The 17,641-nt window shown below is 39.2% G+C and overlaps 1 protein-coding gene across 5 annotated transcripts in view; it reads left to right on the top strand.

Moving 5' to 3' along the window:
- Positions 1-17,641, top strand: part of ANKRD28 (ankyrin repeat domain 28) — a 117,865-nt gene that overhangs the window by 49,016 nt on the left and 51,208 nt on the right. For all 5 annotated transcript variants that reach the window (XM_035317660.1, XM_035317661.1, XM_035317659.1 and 2 more), the window contains one exon: positions 14,267-14,345. In XM_035317660.1, the coding sequence (XP_035173551.1) occupies positions 14,267-14,345 (79 nt within the window). The remainder of the gene's footprint in view (positions 1-14,266; positions 14,346-17,641) is intronic.

The raw sequence follows: 17,641 nt of genomic DNA, 5'->3' as shown, positions 1-17,641 counted from the left end.
ATACTCCTTTCTGGTTCAGGGAAACTATGGGCATTGATCAGAATAAAGTTTTGTCATATTTGTGACGTTTTGTTGTTTGATCACATGGAGCATGCTTGCAGTTCTATCATTTTTCAGGCCAATTCATCCTGTAGCCTCTGTTGTTACAAGGTAAAGCTTCTGGCAGTCAGAATAAAGCCACCACAGGGCCTTTGTATCTAAACTGAGGAGAAAAATAGTAAAGCCTAGCATAATGTAGCAAAGGCTAAGCAGGAATGGTGTACCATTTTTGACTCTTCAAGCAGTGCTTTTGAAGAGATGAGAGAGCATGCCTTTACTAACCAGTCTGTTTGTCTCAAGCATGCATCAGACACAGTGCTGGAACTGTTTTGTCAAGTTCGTGCACGCGATGTAGACTGTTTGCATGAAGGGCTTTTTTGCTGGCAGCTGCGGTTGGCAACAAAAACTTGCACTAACGTATTTGGTATTGTGAGGCAGCATCTCATTGTATTCCCTGGCAGCACAGACTGTGCAGGCAGCTCTCTAACTTCTGGTTTGCTGACTTGAATGTCAGGGAAGAATTAACAAAGCACTGAGGAAAAAAAATAAATAAAAATATTTTGAAGAACTTTTTTTTTTTTGAGCTCCTATCTTAATAGTTCAGAGTATGAGCTTGTCCTTCCTTTATGGAATGGAAAAATCCCAGATACTATGGATATTTATGATTATGAAGGACTTTACAATATGATGAGAACATATGATGAGTTATAACTGAGTTTGGCAGTAGTTATTTTAATAAATTTTCATCCTTTGAATTGTTTAGCAGTGACTGGATGCAAGTTTTCATACAAATAAAATCTGTATATTGAAAAGACAGAGATGTACGTTTGTGTATGTATATATCTATATAAGTTATACAAGTTATATATAAAATGTGTGTGTACATTAAAAAAGAAGTAGGCTTTCTAATGCTAGTGGCACTAAACATGCAGTGAACTGAGAATGAGAGCAGGCCTTTGAAATCCCTGTAGGAGGTCAGAGCGGAAATGTTTCCATATAAGCAAATACTAATAATGAAAACTGAAATAAAAATAAAGTAATACTAATAAGGAAAAATCCTCCAATTAAAACATGCTATTTAGAAACATTGAGCTTGATTCAGTGCAGCAATTCTTGCCTCACGGTCTCCATTCAGAGCCCAGTTTCAGATGCTGTAGCAGAGAACCTGAAAAATCTTGTATTGGGCAAACATGGGCCAGTGAGACCTTGCAGAGAGCAGCAGGTGAAGTCAGGATTGGAATAAATCATAAAACAAACAGAGTATGCCTTCAGACATTTCCACTAACTGTTCATTGAGTGATTTTTCTTACCCATCTTACTAACAGAAGATACAGCTATCATCTTCGGAAAAGATTTCTAATGAGAATTGAGAGAGCTGTTCCAATTAGTTGGAGGCATTTTAAGCAGTTGATGGCTGTATTTAATTTGGGGTGTTTTTACTTTGCATGGGGTATATGCAAATATATTTTTCTTACACTACTTTCTACCACATGTATAATCTCAGAGATTGATGGTAGCATCATCTTCTCAATCTTGTTTGCCCTTGGACTTCCAATAAAATACAGCCATAAAACAAGTGCAAGGTGTTTTTCTCCATGAACTTTTGCTTGGACTCCCCTCCAGAGTGCATTTCAATGTACCGTATTGCTTTCTGGTGCTAGATACTCGCTGTAATAAACTTTCTTAATGTTTCCACCACAAACAGGAACCCTCATTTCCTGTGTGACCAGCCTGATGAGTCATGAGACTCCTGCTTTATGAAGCATTAACTTAATTGAAATTTCCTTACATCCAAAGAAATGGTAGGAAAATTCTGTGAAGAATCCTCTTTATTGAGAGTGTCTGTGGTCTTCTGCAGACAGGAGCAGGTTCTGCCTGCTCGGAGGTGGCAGGCATGCATCAGTACGTAACTGGCCCTGAAGTAGTTCTCATGCAAGAAGATCTCAGGTTTGTCTCTTAGAATGGCTTTATGAGCATAGCACAGGTAAATGTGTGAGATTTTTTAAATAAAAAGATATAAAGCTAGCTTGTAACATTTCTTGCCACTGAACATGGCAGCCTTCAGTGAGATTTTTTTTAAAGGAGTAGATAGAGTTTAGCACTGCCATATGGGAATACTTGGGGGTTATTTTAGTAAAGAGTTAAGTTCTTCATAACAAGAATATTCATGTTAAGGATTTGAAGGGGATGAGAAGAAACTTTGCTGCAGGGAGTACAGGGAATCTTTCCCTATAGGAAAGATACTTCTACTTCTTAAAGGAACTGCTAAGAAGCATTTTGTTTCATGGATCTGAAGCATGCTTTAGAGACCTAATTCTTCTGAGTGTTGTGGAAACTTGCAGCAAGTTGGGTCTATATACTGTTAAGATAATCCACCAGCTGCTCAAAGACTTAACTTTGCAATATAGTACTTATTTACTGTTACTTAACTTTATTACAGTTGTAGGTTTCCTGTTCGTTAGTGTGGAATGTTTTTCAAGCATGTCATCTGTAATGAATAATCAGATCGCTTATTTCCTTTCAATGTGGCTTAGAGAGTGAATCATGTTTTTCAGCCTCAATATAAAGTGCGTCCACATGGTGTTGAGTTCCTCTTCTGCTGCAGAAACAGATTTAGAATGTTTTAAATACAGACCTGTCTAATTAGGCCTTTTCCTTCAGAATCAGAACCCTTAAGGACAGAACCTCGCAAGTCCAAAGAGAAATAAACCTTTGCTTTATGTCGGCAATACTGTTTTTAGTCTACGCAAATGAGATTTTCAAAATAATTGAATTATCACTTTTATTGGAGGAATATAAACAAACCTCCAACAGAGTTACAGGATAATCTGACTAACGTCAACAGATTGCTGCTTGGCACGGCGCATTCTGTGGATGGTAGCTCTCAAAAGCTATGCATAGGTTAGGACTTTCTTCTTAAATGAAGAATATTTTTATAAATAAAAGGAAATATTCTTTAGAGATTTAGTAAGAATTAATGAGAGAATTAATGTTAGTATGGTGTGCTACTCACACTAATATATTCTGCATCTCATCAGGTCTAGTAAGCTTGCCTAGTACTATGCTAATGTGGTTATAATGTTTGCTAAACTGGGCAAACAAGCTTCGATATCTACATGTCAGTGCTTTTACCCTATTGGTTGTACACTCGATTTGTTTTGCAGTAATTGGGGATTTGACAGACAAGTTTTGTTCTGGTCATTGTTATTCTTTCACATTGAGAAATTGGCATTGATTTAGAGAGCCATGAATAATTAGATCAAATTCAAATGTGTTTCAAGAATTCTGTGTTTGAATCTCCACTGTGATTCTTGTTAGTGATAACGATTTTATAGATAATGTTTGATTTGTCACAGTACTTTTAGTGAATGTAACCTTACTGAAGACTGTAGCCTTCAGAGAGTATTTGAAGTTTTGCACTTCCTGCTGCTTTTAAAAAACAATCTTACAGCAAGGTCTTGAATAGTTCCAGCTTACTGGGGTTACTCCTGGAACTTGCTGTGCCTGTCATGCACAGGGCTGGTATGTGAGAACAGAACATCCCCGCTCAAAGAGCAGAGAGAAGAAAAAAAACTCTGTAGGCTTAATGTGTATTAACATCCAACATCGACACAGTTCTTAAAGAATGCATTACTGGTAACAGCAAGAGAGGATTTGAATTTACTGATTATTTATAGTAACTTTCCTGGAGAAAACTCTGTATATATTTGCAGAGTACCTTTGAACAAGAACAGTTTTCTCTGCTCTGTAAGTGGTTAAAGCTGCCTCACATATTAGTGGAATATCTAATGAACTGTCAGTAATCAGTCCCTTAAATCTACTCCAGCAAAGGTTGGATGTATGTCAAAAACTTGAAGGAGAAAGTGTTATTTGCTTGCTGCACTTAGTGGGGAGGCCTATCCCAGAAATGCCTGAGGAGGAGGGTTCCTGTGGGGCTGTCGGGAGGCAGCCAGGCCTGGGGAGCCTCACACTGGTGTCAGGTCGGAGGGCAGGTGAACGGGATGTTCCATTTGAAATGAGGCTGAAGAGCATGCCCAAAGTTCACATATGGGGTCTGTCTGTTCTTTTTTCAGTCTTTAGTAAAGTCCTATTTGATTACAGTCCTTCCTGATCATGATTTTCATCCCCTTTGAGGGATGGGGCACCCACAGCTTCTCTGAACAGCCTGCTCCAGTGCCTCACCGCCCTCAGAGTGAACAGTTTCTTCCTCATGTCTAACCCAAACCTACCCTCTCTTATCTTAAAGCCGTTACCCCTTGTCCTGTCACTACACCCCCTGACAGAGTCCCTCCCCAGCTTTCCTGTAGGCCCCCTTTAGGTACTGGAAGGCCGCTGTAAGGTTTCTGGAGCCATCTTTTCTCCAGGCTGAACAACCCCAGCTCCCTCAGCCTTTCTTCGTAGAGAGGTGCTCCAGCCCTTTTTGATCATCCTCGTGGCCCTGTCCTGGACTCACCCCAACAGGTCCTACTTTAGATGAGATACATTCTGTGTTTATAATTTAACTTTGTATTGGCTGAGATTGTCTGAGTGTTATAAGCTACTTTGAGCCTGTATTTAAGGACAGCGCAGGGGTCTCTTACCAGAGGGACTTTGCCCATCGCTGCTAGGTGACCTTGACAAAGCCATCTAACTTAACATGCACAAGCAAAATGTTATAACTTACTCTGAGAAGAAGAGATATTAACGATAAACATGCAACCTGAAAATCACATCTTTTTTTGTCACCAAGACAATGCAGTTAGTGAGGTGAAGACCTGGTTTACATCAGACGCGTACAGGGTTGTCATGCTAACGTTGGCCTTTGCAATGAAAAAGGCAGAAAACCCAGCTTTTCTGAACAAAAGTGTCACTGGCCTGGACATAATGTAGTGGATTTAAACTGGGATGGAGATGTGCATACCTTACCTAGTGTGGTGCGATCTTTCCCTGGAGCATAAACAGAGACTGTATTGTACTGTTTTCTCTCTTGGCATATTTTCTTATTTGTGTCCTCAAATATTACAGATAGATTACAGGGTGAGATGAGGCATTCACTATCCCTTACTCAGCCTGCTGTATGAGCACAGGCTCTGTTACATAATGTGCTTCACAAAAACTGTGTTCTCTCTCTCATGATGGAAATTCCAACTTTTTCACGTACTGCTTTATTTTTTTTCAAAACCAGATTGAGTTATTTATTGTATTTTTCTTACCAGCAACTACAGTCCGATTAAAAGCTGGTAATTATTTTCCACAATACATTCCATGTAGATGTTTACAAATAATATATTTGGCATTTAGGAAGGGTAAAGCCAAGGAAAAGTATTTTGTCATGAGGTTTTCATGTCTTAAAAAAAAAAAAGATAGTTGGATAGTTTTGAATGCTTTAAAAGCTTTTGTTTTGGGGGATGTTTTTTAATTTCAATGTTTTTTTTTTTTTAATTTTATTTTTTCATTATCTAATATTTTAAGAAAAAGTCTTGACCCTAAGAGTTGCTCCGTTTTAATTCCTGATTTAATCCCAAATGTCTCAGCTGTTCTGTAAGATCAAGTTCACCTTAGCAAAGGGGAGAGAATAGCTCTTTATTCATTCCATGTATTGAGCAAGAATTTACTGGCAATTTTTAGTGTTAAATGGGACCAAATTCTTTGTGGTTGAAACTTGAAGTGAAAGGTTTTGTGAAGGGCTCACAAAACCTGTTCAAAGGTCTTTATTTGATATCCAAATGGATGGTTGACTTCACTCACAACAAATTCTAGCTTTTATAATTTGGGTAATAGAAGTTATGTGTTCAATTTCATAGAATAGAGACCTAGGTTCAGCTTTTCCTATGTGCTGCGTTTGTTCCACAAATGAGTTTGAAAACCTAAGTAGCAAGAATTACAAAAGTGACAAGAGCATTACAAAACCTGCATGGAACATGCAGGTGAAAGCATATGAGAAGTTGCATATTTCCAGAAAGCACTCTGACTTAGTGCTTTCAAAACACAAAAATTATAGAGAGGCATTTTTGTGATGAATTGCTCCTAAGTGGAAAGATACGGAGATGTTTGTTGTTTTCAAAATGTGTCTCCTGAAATACTTCAATATAAGTCAGTATTTTGGCTTTAATAAATAAAGATTTCTACCAGAAAACTCCTAAGCCGTTTTGTCATGTGTTGCTGTTGATAATTTTTGACCTTGAGGAGTAATAAAAAACAGAAACAAAAACAAAAAAAACTCCTTTTGTCATTGGTAGACAGAAATAAACCAAGTGAATACGAAATGCTGTATTCCATAAAATTTATGCTATTTTCTTAATAACATTTTTGAGAAGATTTATTAAATACTTCAAAAAGGCCTTCTTGAAAACAAGGCATGTTCATGAGCTGAATCTCTTTTTAAATGTCTTAACCACATTAAACTTTTTTTTGAGTTTATTTATTTAAAAAAGAATTTTTTACTCTTGTTTTCTGATTGAGTGTTCAGCTGGCCGTGGTGTCCTGCTATCATAATCACAGATCGGCTTGAATCTTAATAGCTGTTCTTTATGCGAGATGTGACTCGCTTTTTTGTGTGTGTGTTACCTTTGATGCCTCTGCTGTACAGTCACGTTTGAACCGTTTTGTGTCATGGGATCAGTTTAATGCTTCTGATGTAAAGCATGTAACATTTGAAGACGAAGTTTTTTGAAAAGATGACCAAAATACCGTTAGTTAACAATATTGTTCTGAACTTCAGAACTCGCTGGATCTGAGCTACCTTGCGCTTTTAAAAAATGAATTTTTAATAAGAGCTGGTTGAATATAAATGAATGTTCCAATATAACGTATATGAATGCTTGAATGTTTTTTTTTCTTCATAAACTTAGTTTTAATGATTCCTACCAGATTATTCTTACTGTGCAGATGCTTTGGAAAGGAATCAAACTTTGAATGCACATTTTTGTTTATCAGATTTTGTGAATGAATCGTGTGTAATGGTTTGGTAAGGATAGGTTTTTTGATTGGATTTGTTATTTGAGTGGAATAAAATAATCCTCAGATAAATGGGAAGTAAATTATTTTTCATGCATTTTAGTGCTGCTCTGTCAACTTGTACTTCAAATTCAGTTCCAGAAGTTCCATTAAAAATGCCTGGGGGCATTAGGTTAAATGAGGATTTATCTGGGATTGCAGAGTATGTCTGGACAGCAAAGCCATGCAACGTGAATTCTTTTCCCCCATCTCCCATTTGTCTTTATATCCTTGTGATGTGGAATGGGGTGCGGAAAGCAGCATAGTTCTTGCAGATAAAGGTAAATCCTAAATGTTTGACCAACACTTTTTCTTTAAGATTTCGGTTACACTCCAGGTTTTGTGCAAGGGAAGAAATGTGATTGCCCGGTCTGTTCCAGTAGCCAGAAAAAAAGGGGATGGCCATTCTGATACAAAGTGCGCTGCAGGCGGTCGCTGTTGTTACAGTCTCTAAGACTAGAGACTTTAGAGTGCCTTTATACTTTTTCTGTGAAACACACCAGGCACTTTAGTGTCTCAGGGAAGGAGATTTCCTGACCAATGTCCATCCATTGTTGTTCTCATCTCTGATGTGAGAGACGAGGCCTAGTGCATGTCCACCGGAGCACACATCATGACAGCCTCCTCATGGCCTGCTGGCACTGGCACACCAGCCTCATGTCGCACCTTTGAGACTTTGGAAATGCCCAACTCTGCCTGTGCTCTACAGAGAGACCTCCCAGAAGAAAGTACTGGTACCTGCTGCCACCAGCCTCTACTGCCCCAGCATGGGTCAGGCCATTTCCAGAGCTACCTACCTAAATGTTGTTTTCCTCATGGAGCAAGTGTGGTGGATACAGCTAAAATATTTCTATAGCCAAAATTCTTAGCTTTATATCACTTCCATTAGTGACTAAGTCAGAATAGATTGGGTCAGTTTCTGTAACTTTTAATGCTGCTCAGTGTAGGTTTGTCCCTTTTTCACCCCCTTGGCCAGGCCCAAGGTAAGCATTCATCCTGCTTCTGAAATTTGCCCACCTACAAAACCCAAGCAGCTCTTTAGATTATCCATTTACAGTTGCTGAGTTACTGATTTTGATTAGGAAATCAAATTTTGGAGAGTTAATGTCTCCCTGGCAATTACGTACCTAATAGTTTTTTCTTCGAACAGTCTAAAAGTATGTGCATGCCATTTACTTTGTGTGTCACTGTAGAGCCATAAAAATTATCTGTTTAGGTAACTTTTTCTTCTTCAGAACATTGTGAGCTTATGCTTTTGAGGAACATCTGTTCATAGGGTGAAACTTGCATGTTTTTTATAAACTTCTGATCTTTCCTAAAATTGTGCTTTTGTGACCTTTTTCCAGGTTGCTTTGTAGCTCTGTTCTATCTTAATCTCTTTTTTTTTCCTATGTGTATAACTACCACTGCCATCTAATTTTTTTAGGGACTCCCCAAGCAACAGTGGCAAACACAAGATAAATGATTTAGTAGTTTACTCCACAGTGAGCCAGTTTTTGATTATTATCTAGAACCAAGTCAGAGAGCATGCAATATTAAATTGGTATTGAAGATCTTAACTAGGAAGAACACCAGGTTTTGACAGATACAACTGAAGCAATCCTCCTCCTTGCTAGTACTAAAGACATTTATTTTCCCCTACAAGATAAGGTCTCTAGAGCAATTGATTACTGCTAAAGTAATGAACAAAAGGGTAAAGATTCCTCTTCAATTTTTGTGATTGCTTAGAAGTCGAAATCTGTTCTGTCCTAAGAGATGCCATAAAGAGAATATGTCTTGAAATGTACTGCTTAATGATAAAGCCTGATGAGAGAAAAATTAGTATTGGGCTTGCAGAAATGTACCTTTTGAATGCAATACAAGTGTTTATAAAATAGTACCATGAGGTAATTGTTCAAACAATTAATGGAGTTTGTATGACAAATCTAGTCTTTTCAAAGATGGTATCTATCATCTGGCTTCAAACAATACTTTATGGTTAGCTATGTAATGTATATGATTCTTGTGGCTAACAGTATGCTTTCATCCTGTTTTTAAGCATGCAGAAGGCAAACCTTTATTGTAGCTTGTTAGGCATTCTCCCTGTATTGAAGCTACATATTAAGTTTGAAACATGATAGGTCTGCTTCTAAAAATGTTAGCCAAAATCAGTTAGAAAATTATTTTTTATGACAATGTCGAATTTTGTATTCTAACTGCAATATCAATGTCAGAATTACTTAAGGAATGGTATTTTGAAAACTGAGTTAAGAAATACTGAAAAAATCCAAAGAAGTAGCAGATAAATTACACTCAGGGTAGGGATAGTAAATTAAGTTACTCATTACAGATTTTTAAGTTTTAAAAACCTAATACTTAATCTTTTTCTTCTATTTTCAGTTGACAGTATTTGTCAGCTGACTAATTTTCATGTTCTAGTGAGTTATTTGTTTTTAAGGTAGCACTTTGTTTTTGGACATGCTCCCAAAGAGTTGGTGGCCTGAATTACAGAATTAGGCACCTAAACTAAGCTCTGTGTAGTTTAAAGTTCAAACATAGAAGCCAAATATAGGGTGTTCTTTTTTGGGTGGAGGAACAAAAGATTATTTAGAATAGAGTTATTCTGCCTTACAAAATGATAATCTAAAAGCTGTATTTGCCAAAATTTGCAAATAAAATCTAATGTCCTAGTGAATCTCACGTGCAGCAGTGGTGACTTGGCACTGGGAGAGACCCCTGTGGTACCTGACACTATCAAAGAATTGCAGGTATTTTGTAACTGTGTTCTTAAACATTATCTGTGGGCCTAGGAGTTAACACAAGCCATACTGGTTGAGTAGACACTTCTCACTAACCTAATGGGAGTTACTCTTGGTCATTTACTGAGATACAACCTACACAGGGATAAATCGTATCTCAAACAATACTTTAAAACAACAACAACAAACAAGTATATTTGAATGCTGCCTATTTAATTTAGCCTTAGATTTGTCCATTGTTTTGCTCTCTTAAGTACCTATTGAAACAGCCAAAGTCTAATATTTTACATGACACAAAGGAGGCATTACCCTTGTTCCAGGTTTGATGAAGACGAGGGCAGTTATGAAGAAGTTCTTAACACTGCTGTTCTTGTCCTTTTATCCCAGATTTGGTTTTAATTAGGTCATTTTAGGAGTACTATAATCCATATAGAAGCTCCCGTGTAGATAAAATGTTTGAGAACCTTGGGAAATAGAAGGAAGTACTACAAAGGGAATGATTATGTTTTTATTTAATTTAATCCAAAGGTGCATAAAAATATCATAATGGGAGAGTTTTGTGACATAGAATCGTCATGCTGAACATTGATTCCTTAAGGAGTTTTTTTTAATTGCTTTTTAGTCTGATAGTATTGACCAATATCTGGAATTAAAGTTTGAACTGGAGGAATATAGACTCACAGAATCATTAAGGTTGGAAAAGGCCTCCAAGACCATGTGGTCCAACCACCCCCCTACCACCACCGTCACCCACTAAACCGTGTCCCTGAGCACCAGTCCAGCCTTTCCTTGAACACCCCCAGGGACGGTGACTCCACCACCTCCCTGGGCAACCCGTTCCAGTGCCTGGCTGCTCTTTCTGAGAAGAAATGTCTCCTCATTTCCAACCCGAACCTCCCCTGGCACAACTTGAGGCCATTCCCTCTAGTCCTATCACTGGTTACCTGTGAGAAGAGGCCAACCCCCAGCTCCCCACACCTTCCTTTCAGGCAGTGCAGAGAACAATGAGGTCTCCCCTGAGCCTCCTCTTCTCCAGACCAAACACCCCCCACTTCCCTCAGCCGCTCCTCACAGGACTTGTGCTCCAGGCCCTTCACCAGCTTTGTAGCCCTGCTCTGGACACCCTCCAGGGCCTCGATGTCCTTGTAGTGAGGGGCCCAATATTTGCTGAAGAAAGTTGTTCATCAAATGATGAGTCTTTTAAAATAAAAAGTGTTGATCCGTATAGCAGTATTTTAATAGCATACAAAAACCACACTTTTCTTTAATTTTATCCTGAATTGATTTATTAAAATTCACTTCAAGTGGAACAAAACTAGAATTTTCTTTTTAAAGGAAGCTGACTTGTGCATACTAATGAAAGCTTGCTGAAGGCAGATTTTATGATTTTGTAAGAGGGCCTAAAAATCAGGTCTTTACTGAAATAAAAGCTTTCCCACACAAAAGTTAGTTTGTTAATTAAAAAAAAAAAAGTCACAGCTGTGAAACTGGGGGAAAAGTCAGGGCTTCTGCCAAAGCAAGCTCAGCCTGCAGAATACTTGCTGTTGACCCAGGCCCTGCCTGGGTTTGGGGGTAGTTGAAATACCAGGCTCTGGAGCTGGCCCAGGAGATGACGAGCTGGGAGCACCCCAGCAGAACTGGGAGTTGGGTTTTGAGTGTTTTCAAACAGCGCTGCCACAGAGCAGCAAACCTGAAATATTTGCATGACTGGGAACATGTAGCTCGGAAACATGGGAGCGCTCGAGTGAAAACATATCTGAGCTGTTCTTATGTTTGTGCCTTGGTGGCTTCATCAACTCTTTCCATTAGCAGAGGTTGGATCTGGGGGAAAGGTGGCTGGAATTTATCAGAAATTAGGATCATTGGTGTATATTTGGGATTTAATGGTTGGCATTTGTGATGGTTTTGCTCGGGTGGGCGACCGAGCTCCACCACAACCGCTCTCTCACTCCCCCTCCTCAAAGAGGAACAGGGAGAAAATACGATGAAAGGGGCTCAAGGGTTGAGATAAGGACAAGGAGATGGCGCAGTAATTATTGTGACGGGCAAAACAGACTCAGCATAGGGAGATAGTAAGATTTATTGCCTATTACTAACAAGCTAGAGAAGTGAGAAACAAAGGAAAGAAACCAAAAGCACCTCCCCCCCCACCCACCCTCTTCCACCTCCTCCCCCCGAGCGGCGCAGGGGAACGGGGGAATGGGGGCTATGGTCAGTCTATAGAAATTCTTCTCTGCCGCTCCTTCTCGGTCACTCTCATCCCCTGTGCTGTGGGGTCCCACCCACGGGATGCAGTCCTTGCTGAACTGATCCAGCGTGGGCTTCCCACAGGCAGCAGCTCTCCAAGAACTGCTCCAGATATGGGTCCGTACCACGGGGTCCATCCCTCGGGAGCACACTGCTCCAACCTGGGTCCCCCACGGGCAGCAGCTCCTGCCAGGTCACCTGCTCCTGCGTGGTCTCCTCTCCACGGGCTGCAGGTCCGGCCCGGAATCTGCTCTGGCAGGGGTCTTCCACAGGCCGCAGTCTCTGGTGCAGGTCCACCTGCTCCACCTTGGTACTCCATGGGCTGCAGGGGGACAGCCTCCTTCACCATGGTCCTCACCACAGGCCTCAGGGGACTTCTGCTCCGGTGCCTGGAGCACCTCTCCCCCTCCTTCTCTGCTGACCTTGGTGCCTGCAAGGCTGTTCCTCACTCCTCTCACTCTCCCAGCTGCTGTGTGGCGCAGCGTTTTTTTCTGTCTTAAATATGCTCGCCCAGAGGCACAAACAACATCACTTACTGGCTCAGCTCTGGTCAGCAGTGGGGCCCTTACCAAACATGGGGCAGCTTCTAGATCCTTCTCACAGAAGCCACCCCTGTGGCCCCCTGCTACCAAAACCTTGCCACGTAAACCCACTACACCCATCTTATTTTCTCTAATTCTACAATGAAGTTGCAGACAGTAAAATACCGTACTCATTTTTTTGGTTGAAAGGTCTGCATTTCTTAAACTGTGGGCTATATTTCTTAAACTGTGGGTAATTTGATAATTTAGCATTAGCAAACAGGCTTAAATGAGGTTGCAAATTATTAGATAGCTGTGCTAGCTTAACATCTGCAGATTGGAGGAGCAAAGACTGCTTTTAATTGCTGACCACTGTTTCGTTAATTTTTCCCTTGCGCTTCATTTTTTTTCTTATCTCTCTGGATGAGAGATGTCTTGTTCTTTTTTCTTTGTTTGTCATATTTTGTAACCTGCAGTTGAGACATCCTGCTGTGGCGTAGTGTTAATGATAAAGAGGTAGTATTGATTCTGTACTCAGGGCCAGCTGTGTACTGCTCTGTTTTGAACTACTCGTGTGTAATTCAGAAATTGTAGTTAGGAAACATTGATAATACGGTCAATGTGTAATCTGGACTTTTTCTGAGCAGGGTGAATAGATAATTTAGGGGGAATTTTCTTCCTGCATGCTGCTAGTCCTGTTCAGTAGGAATTCACTGATTAAGGTGATTTTGGCAAGGGAGAGGAGGTTTCTTCACAAAAATGTCATTTAAATTGTGCATTAAATTTACCATAGTCGTCAACAACAGTTGAATTAATAGAAATGTCTTGCTGCTTCTCCTCTTGCCCTCACAGTGTACTTGACGCTCTACCAGAAAGATCTGGAAATCTGACAGGGCTTTAGCCAGGATGCTTGTGGTGATTGGTTTCCTTTCTAATTTTTCAGTAGCCTTACCCCAGAGCAAATTGGACAATTCTTGTTCATTTCTGTCATTCAATATGACCTGAAAGTGATCTTATTTTTCTGTTTAAACTATAAGCTGGTGAAGGGAAATTGACACCAATGCTGAAAGTTTTGAGAAATATTTTGTTCCAGTCTTTCACAAATGAATGTTATCTTCATCAACAAACACTGTGCATGCCTAAATTCTCTCGCTTACTCGTGCCTTCAGGACACTAGATCAGCCTGAACTAAACAACAGTGCTGAGTGTTTCCTGCAAAATGAACTGCATCTCTACCTCCTCTTTGCTCACCTGCAGTAAACAAAACAGCTGACATTTCAGTATCTCTGCCTCTGCTCACCCCTGTTTCTTTTCTATATTGGGGATAACTGCTGAAATTAACCTTAAACTGTCCAAAGAAAATGTTTCTCACTAATTGTTGCACATGGAGTTGAAGCATTATTTTTTTAACTGTGTAGGACAGTCTCAAGTTCATGTTTCTGGAGACAAGTGAATGGTGATTTCTGACTGATGGGCTTGTCTTCAGATGTGATGAGTATCTGTCAATCTGTGTCTGTCAGGAGAATGTGCTAGCTGACTGTAGGTGTAACAGAGCTCCTTAGGGAGGAGTGTGCTTGTCTCAACAAATGTGGCTAACATCTTTAGAGTAACAATGTTTCCTAAAATATAGAATGTACAGTATTTGGAAGATGCACTTTTATGCAGTGTTTTTTCATTACTCATGCAGAATGCTAAAACATACTTTTTTGTTTTAAATAAAACCTTTTTTCCCCCCTCTTGCCACAGGATAATGAGAAAAGGACCCCTTTACATGCTGCTGCCTATCTGGGAGATGCAGAAATTATTGAACTACTTATTTTATCTGGTATGTTCTGTTCCTGTTAATGGAAAAAAATTACCTCTATGCACATCCAAATATTTATGTACATCTTACTTTATGTAGCTTTTATTGAGATATTTAATGTACTAGAAACTAAAGAAACTTGTATTGAAACTTTGGTTTCCACTCTTCTCAGTGTTACAATACCATGTAGTTGTGCTGTAAAGTATTTTTGGTAGGAAGATATCTCAGTTTTATCTCTTTTTATTTGTAGCTTGATCAGCTTTAGTTATATCAATGCTAGTTTAAAGAAGTAATAATGTATATATCATAGGTAGATGTTAGCAGCATTGTTTTGGTCTTAAATTGGCCTTCAGGAAGGCCGAATGCATTAAAGTGAATGCAGAAGATGGAATCCAAAGTTGGTGACAATGTTATTATCCTTAATAATCTTTTGCTGTTGGCTTAAATGCACAGAATGTAGGTAGGATCAGCTGGGATTTCAAAAATTGTTTGTCTTATTTTCTATTTATTTGTAGTAAGACAAAGTGCAAATACTCTAAGACAGTTCATTTTAAGTCTTTAAAGGGGGGGTGGGGGGTGGGGGGGGGGGGAAGAGAGCCAAGAAACCAAACCAAACCCTGAAAGCAGAAATTTGTTATTAAGGTACTGAATTGATTATCTTTTATCTTGGACAAACCTACCCATAAGATGGCTAAACCATCAGATGAGGTAAAATTCATGATATGGTACTGCTTTAAGGTTAGATAGTAGGATGAAAGCTTGTTACAGTCCCGTGGTGGTACACGATACCTATGAAAAGTTGGCTATTTTCCCACCCTCACTGCAACATTTAATAGCAAATTTTCCTTTAAGGAAATGTCATTCTAAAGATAGAGGAGTCACTTCCAGATTTTCAATTGAAATTTCCAGGCACAATTTAATTTGTTTATAATTTACCAAAATATAACATTTTCAGTTTATATATATGTAATTATATAAACAATACGGACTAATTAATATCATGTTATGTATATCTATGTGTATTTACCATGGAAATATTCCATAGTGGATTTTTTTTTTGACTATGTGAGAAAAAAATTGCCCAGAAAATTTCAACTGTGTTTCTGAGAAGATGGGTCAGAAAAGCATGTTGTTTATCCCTGTCCAGAGGAAAAAAAAAAAAAAAAAAAAAAAAAAAAAAAAAGCTCTGGTGTATTCTTGAGAACACAGAATGACCCCTTTCTGCTGAAAAGGGATTGGGGATTTGGCAGAGAGATTTCTTTTTGTTTGGGTTTTCACACTAATGGGGAAAAAGGAAAAAAAAAAAAAGCCATGTTATAAACTTTGTGCAGTTGTAGTCAGCTGCTTCTAGGACTGAAGCTTCTGACTAGTTTGGGTGAACTGAGTCCAGTTCCCAGAACTGTGACTGAAAAGAAAATCCCTCTCTCCTTCTCTCAGGCAAAGGGCTAATGAAAGGAGAGACATCCTTATTCAGCAAGAGCCTGATTGGATGATGGTAGTAGAAGAAAGGTTACTCATGCTATTTGGGCACATAGCCTGGGAATAAGTGTAAGAAAAATTGGAGAACAAAGGAGGGAAGTGAAGAACTAAGAGTTAGGACTCTGTGACTAGTCCCAAGTTGAATTGTTGTATGGAGGAGAGGATGCAGGGTGCTGCTGTGTTTGGAGATTGTTCAGGAAGACTGGGAGGCATTGATATGTCTCAGATGAGCTATAGTTAATGAAAATCACCATTTACCTAAAGCGACATATTACAAATCAACATCTTAAATAGCTGTAGAGTCACAAGCTTTGAACGCTGTGGAATGTCTCTGCAATATCAGCCTAACCTGGCTGTGCAGAAGCGTTACGCTGTGGACTTGAATTAAGTGTTTGGGGCTTTCTGTAGATGCAGTGCCTCATGAATTGCACAAGGAGGGGCTGCTCTGGGAATGAGTCAGGGTGGTACAGTGAAAGAGGCACACACACAGGTTATTGCTGCATTTGTAAGTGAATGTAGAGGGGCATTAATTGCAGGATGAGAGAGCGATGTCTGCATGCTAAGGCTGCTCAATATGAAAGGCGATGTGCTTGGGCTTTGATCTATATATTTCCCACTTGCAATCTGGGATGTTAGGCAAGCAACTTAAAACAGACTCTTTTTAAAAAGTAGTTGCTAATTTAGTCTTCTTTGTTTCTGAATGTGGGATTAGAGATCTTGTAGTTTGTGCAGTGTGAGTGTTTACAGCTGTATCTGAAGAGCTGCACCAACTGCTTCTCTGAGAGATTGGGTCTAGGTCCCTCAGTGCACAAGCCAAGATTTTTCTTCTGACTTCCATCTCTTAATTGGAACTTAATTGGAACCACTTAACAGACCTTATTCTCTCCATTTCCTAAAGATACCGAAAATTAATCTGTTGTGATTCAGCTGGAGATCAAATCCTCCCCTTGGGGACAGATTTAGGTTACATTTTGTTATAATACATGAATGTTAAGGAGCAAATAACGTACATCTGTTACCACAGTAAAGTTTGAAGAAAGTTTGCCATGTTGCAAGGCCTCTTTTTGAACAAAGAGTAAGTAGTTAAATAATATCTATGAATAGCAATCTCCTTTGTGCAGTAAATTTGGATGTAAACATTGTGTGGCTCATAATTGACCCGCTGTAATATATTTGCACAGGGGATTGAATTAAGCATTGTGGACTGCTTTCATGCTGGCATTTCTCACCATGCTTGACTTTGCAACTCGTAATGTCTTCTAATATAGTTTTACTGGTATGTTTAGGAACCATTTTGAAGTTATACCGCAAAGCAAGCAATCCTCATTTTTTTTTATTCTTCCTTCCAATTGATCATCAAAATTGCCAAAGTCAATATTAATCTTTCTGCTACTCAGTGGCTCTTATCTGACTCTTTCTCATCATCCAATGTTCTTAGTTAAAGCATGCATTGTACATAACCTAGACATAGTTTTTTTTAATTTGATTGGAGCTTCCTTTGCATCCTTCTCGGTGGGTCCACATTGCTTTCAAGTACGCATTTTTGATCATAAATTTCTGTTACAATATCTTCATATCACTGTAGACCTAAGCAACCCATATTGTGTTTATGAAGATAAAACTCATCGAGCCTATTTGCAGACTTCTAGAAAATAAGTCTTCAGCCTTATAAGCATATTCATTTTGGTTTTGAATTCTTGAGTGAGTTATTTTCCCACCAACCTTCAGGATTGCTCTTTGACCTCTCCTCTTTTTGCCTGGGCTTTGTGGGTCCTGAAGGTGACAGTTTGTGAACAGCAAAGAAAATTGATTTGGTGGCTCCTGTCTGGGGCTTGACA

This window comes from Oxyura jamaicensis, chromosome 2 (genome assembly GCF_011077185.1).
Source record: "Oxyura jamaicensis isolate SHBP4307 breed ruddy duck chromosome 2, BPBGC_Ojam_1.0, whole genome shotgun sequence".
In the NCBI taxonomy this organism is placed as follows: Eukaryota; Metazoa; Chordata; class Aves; order Anseriformes; family Anatidae; genus Oxyura; species Oxyura jamaicensis.
The sequence above is the reverse complement of the archived record's forward strand: the minus strand, read 5'-3'. Positions and strand labels throughout refer to the sequence as shown.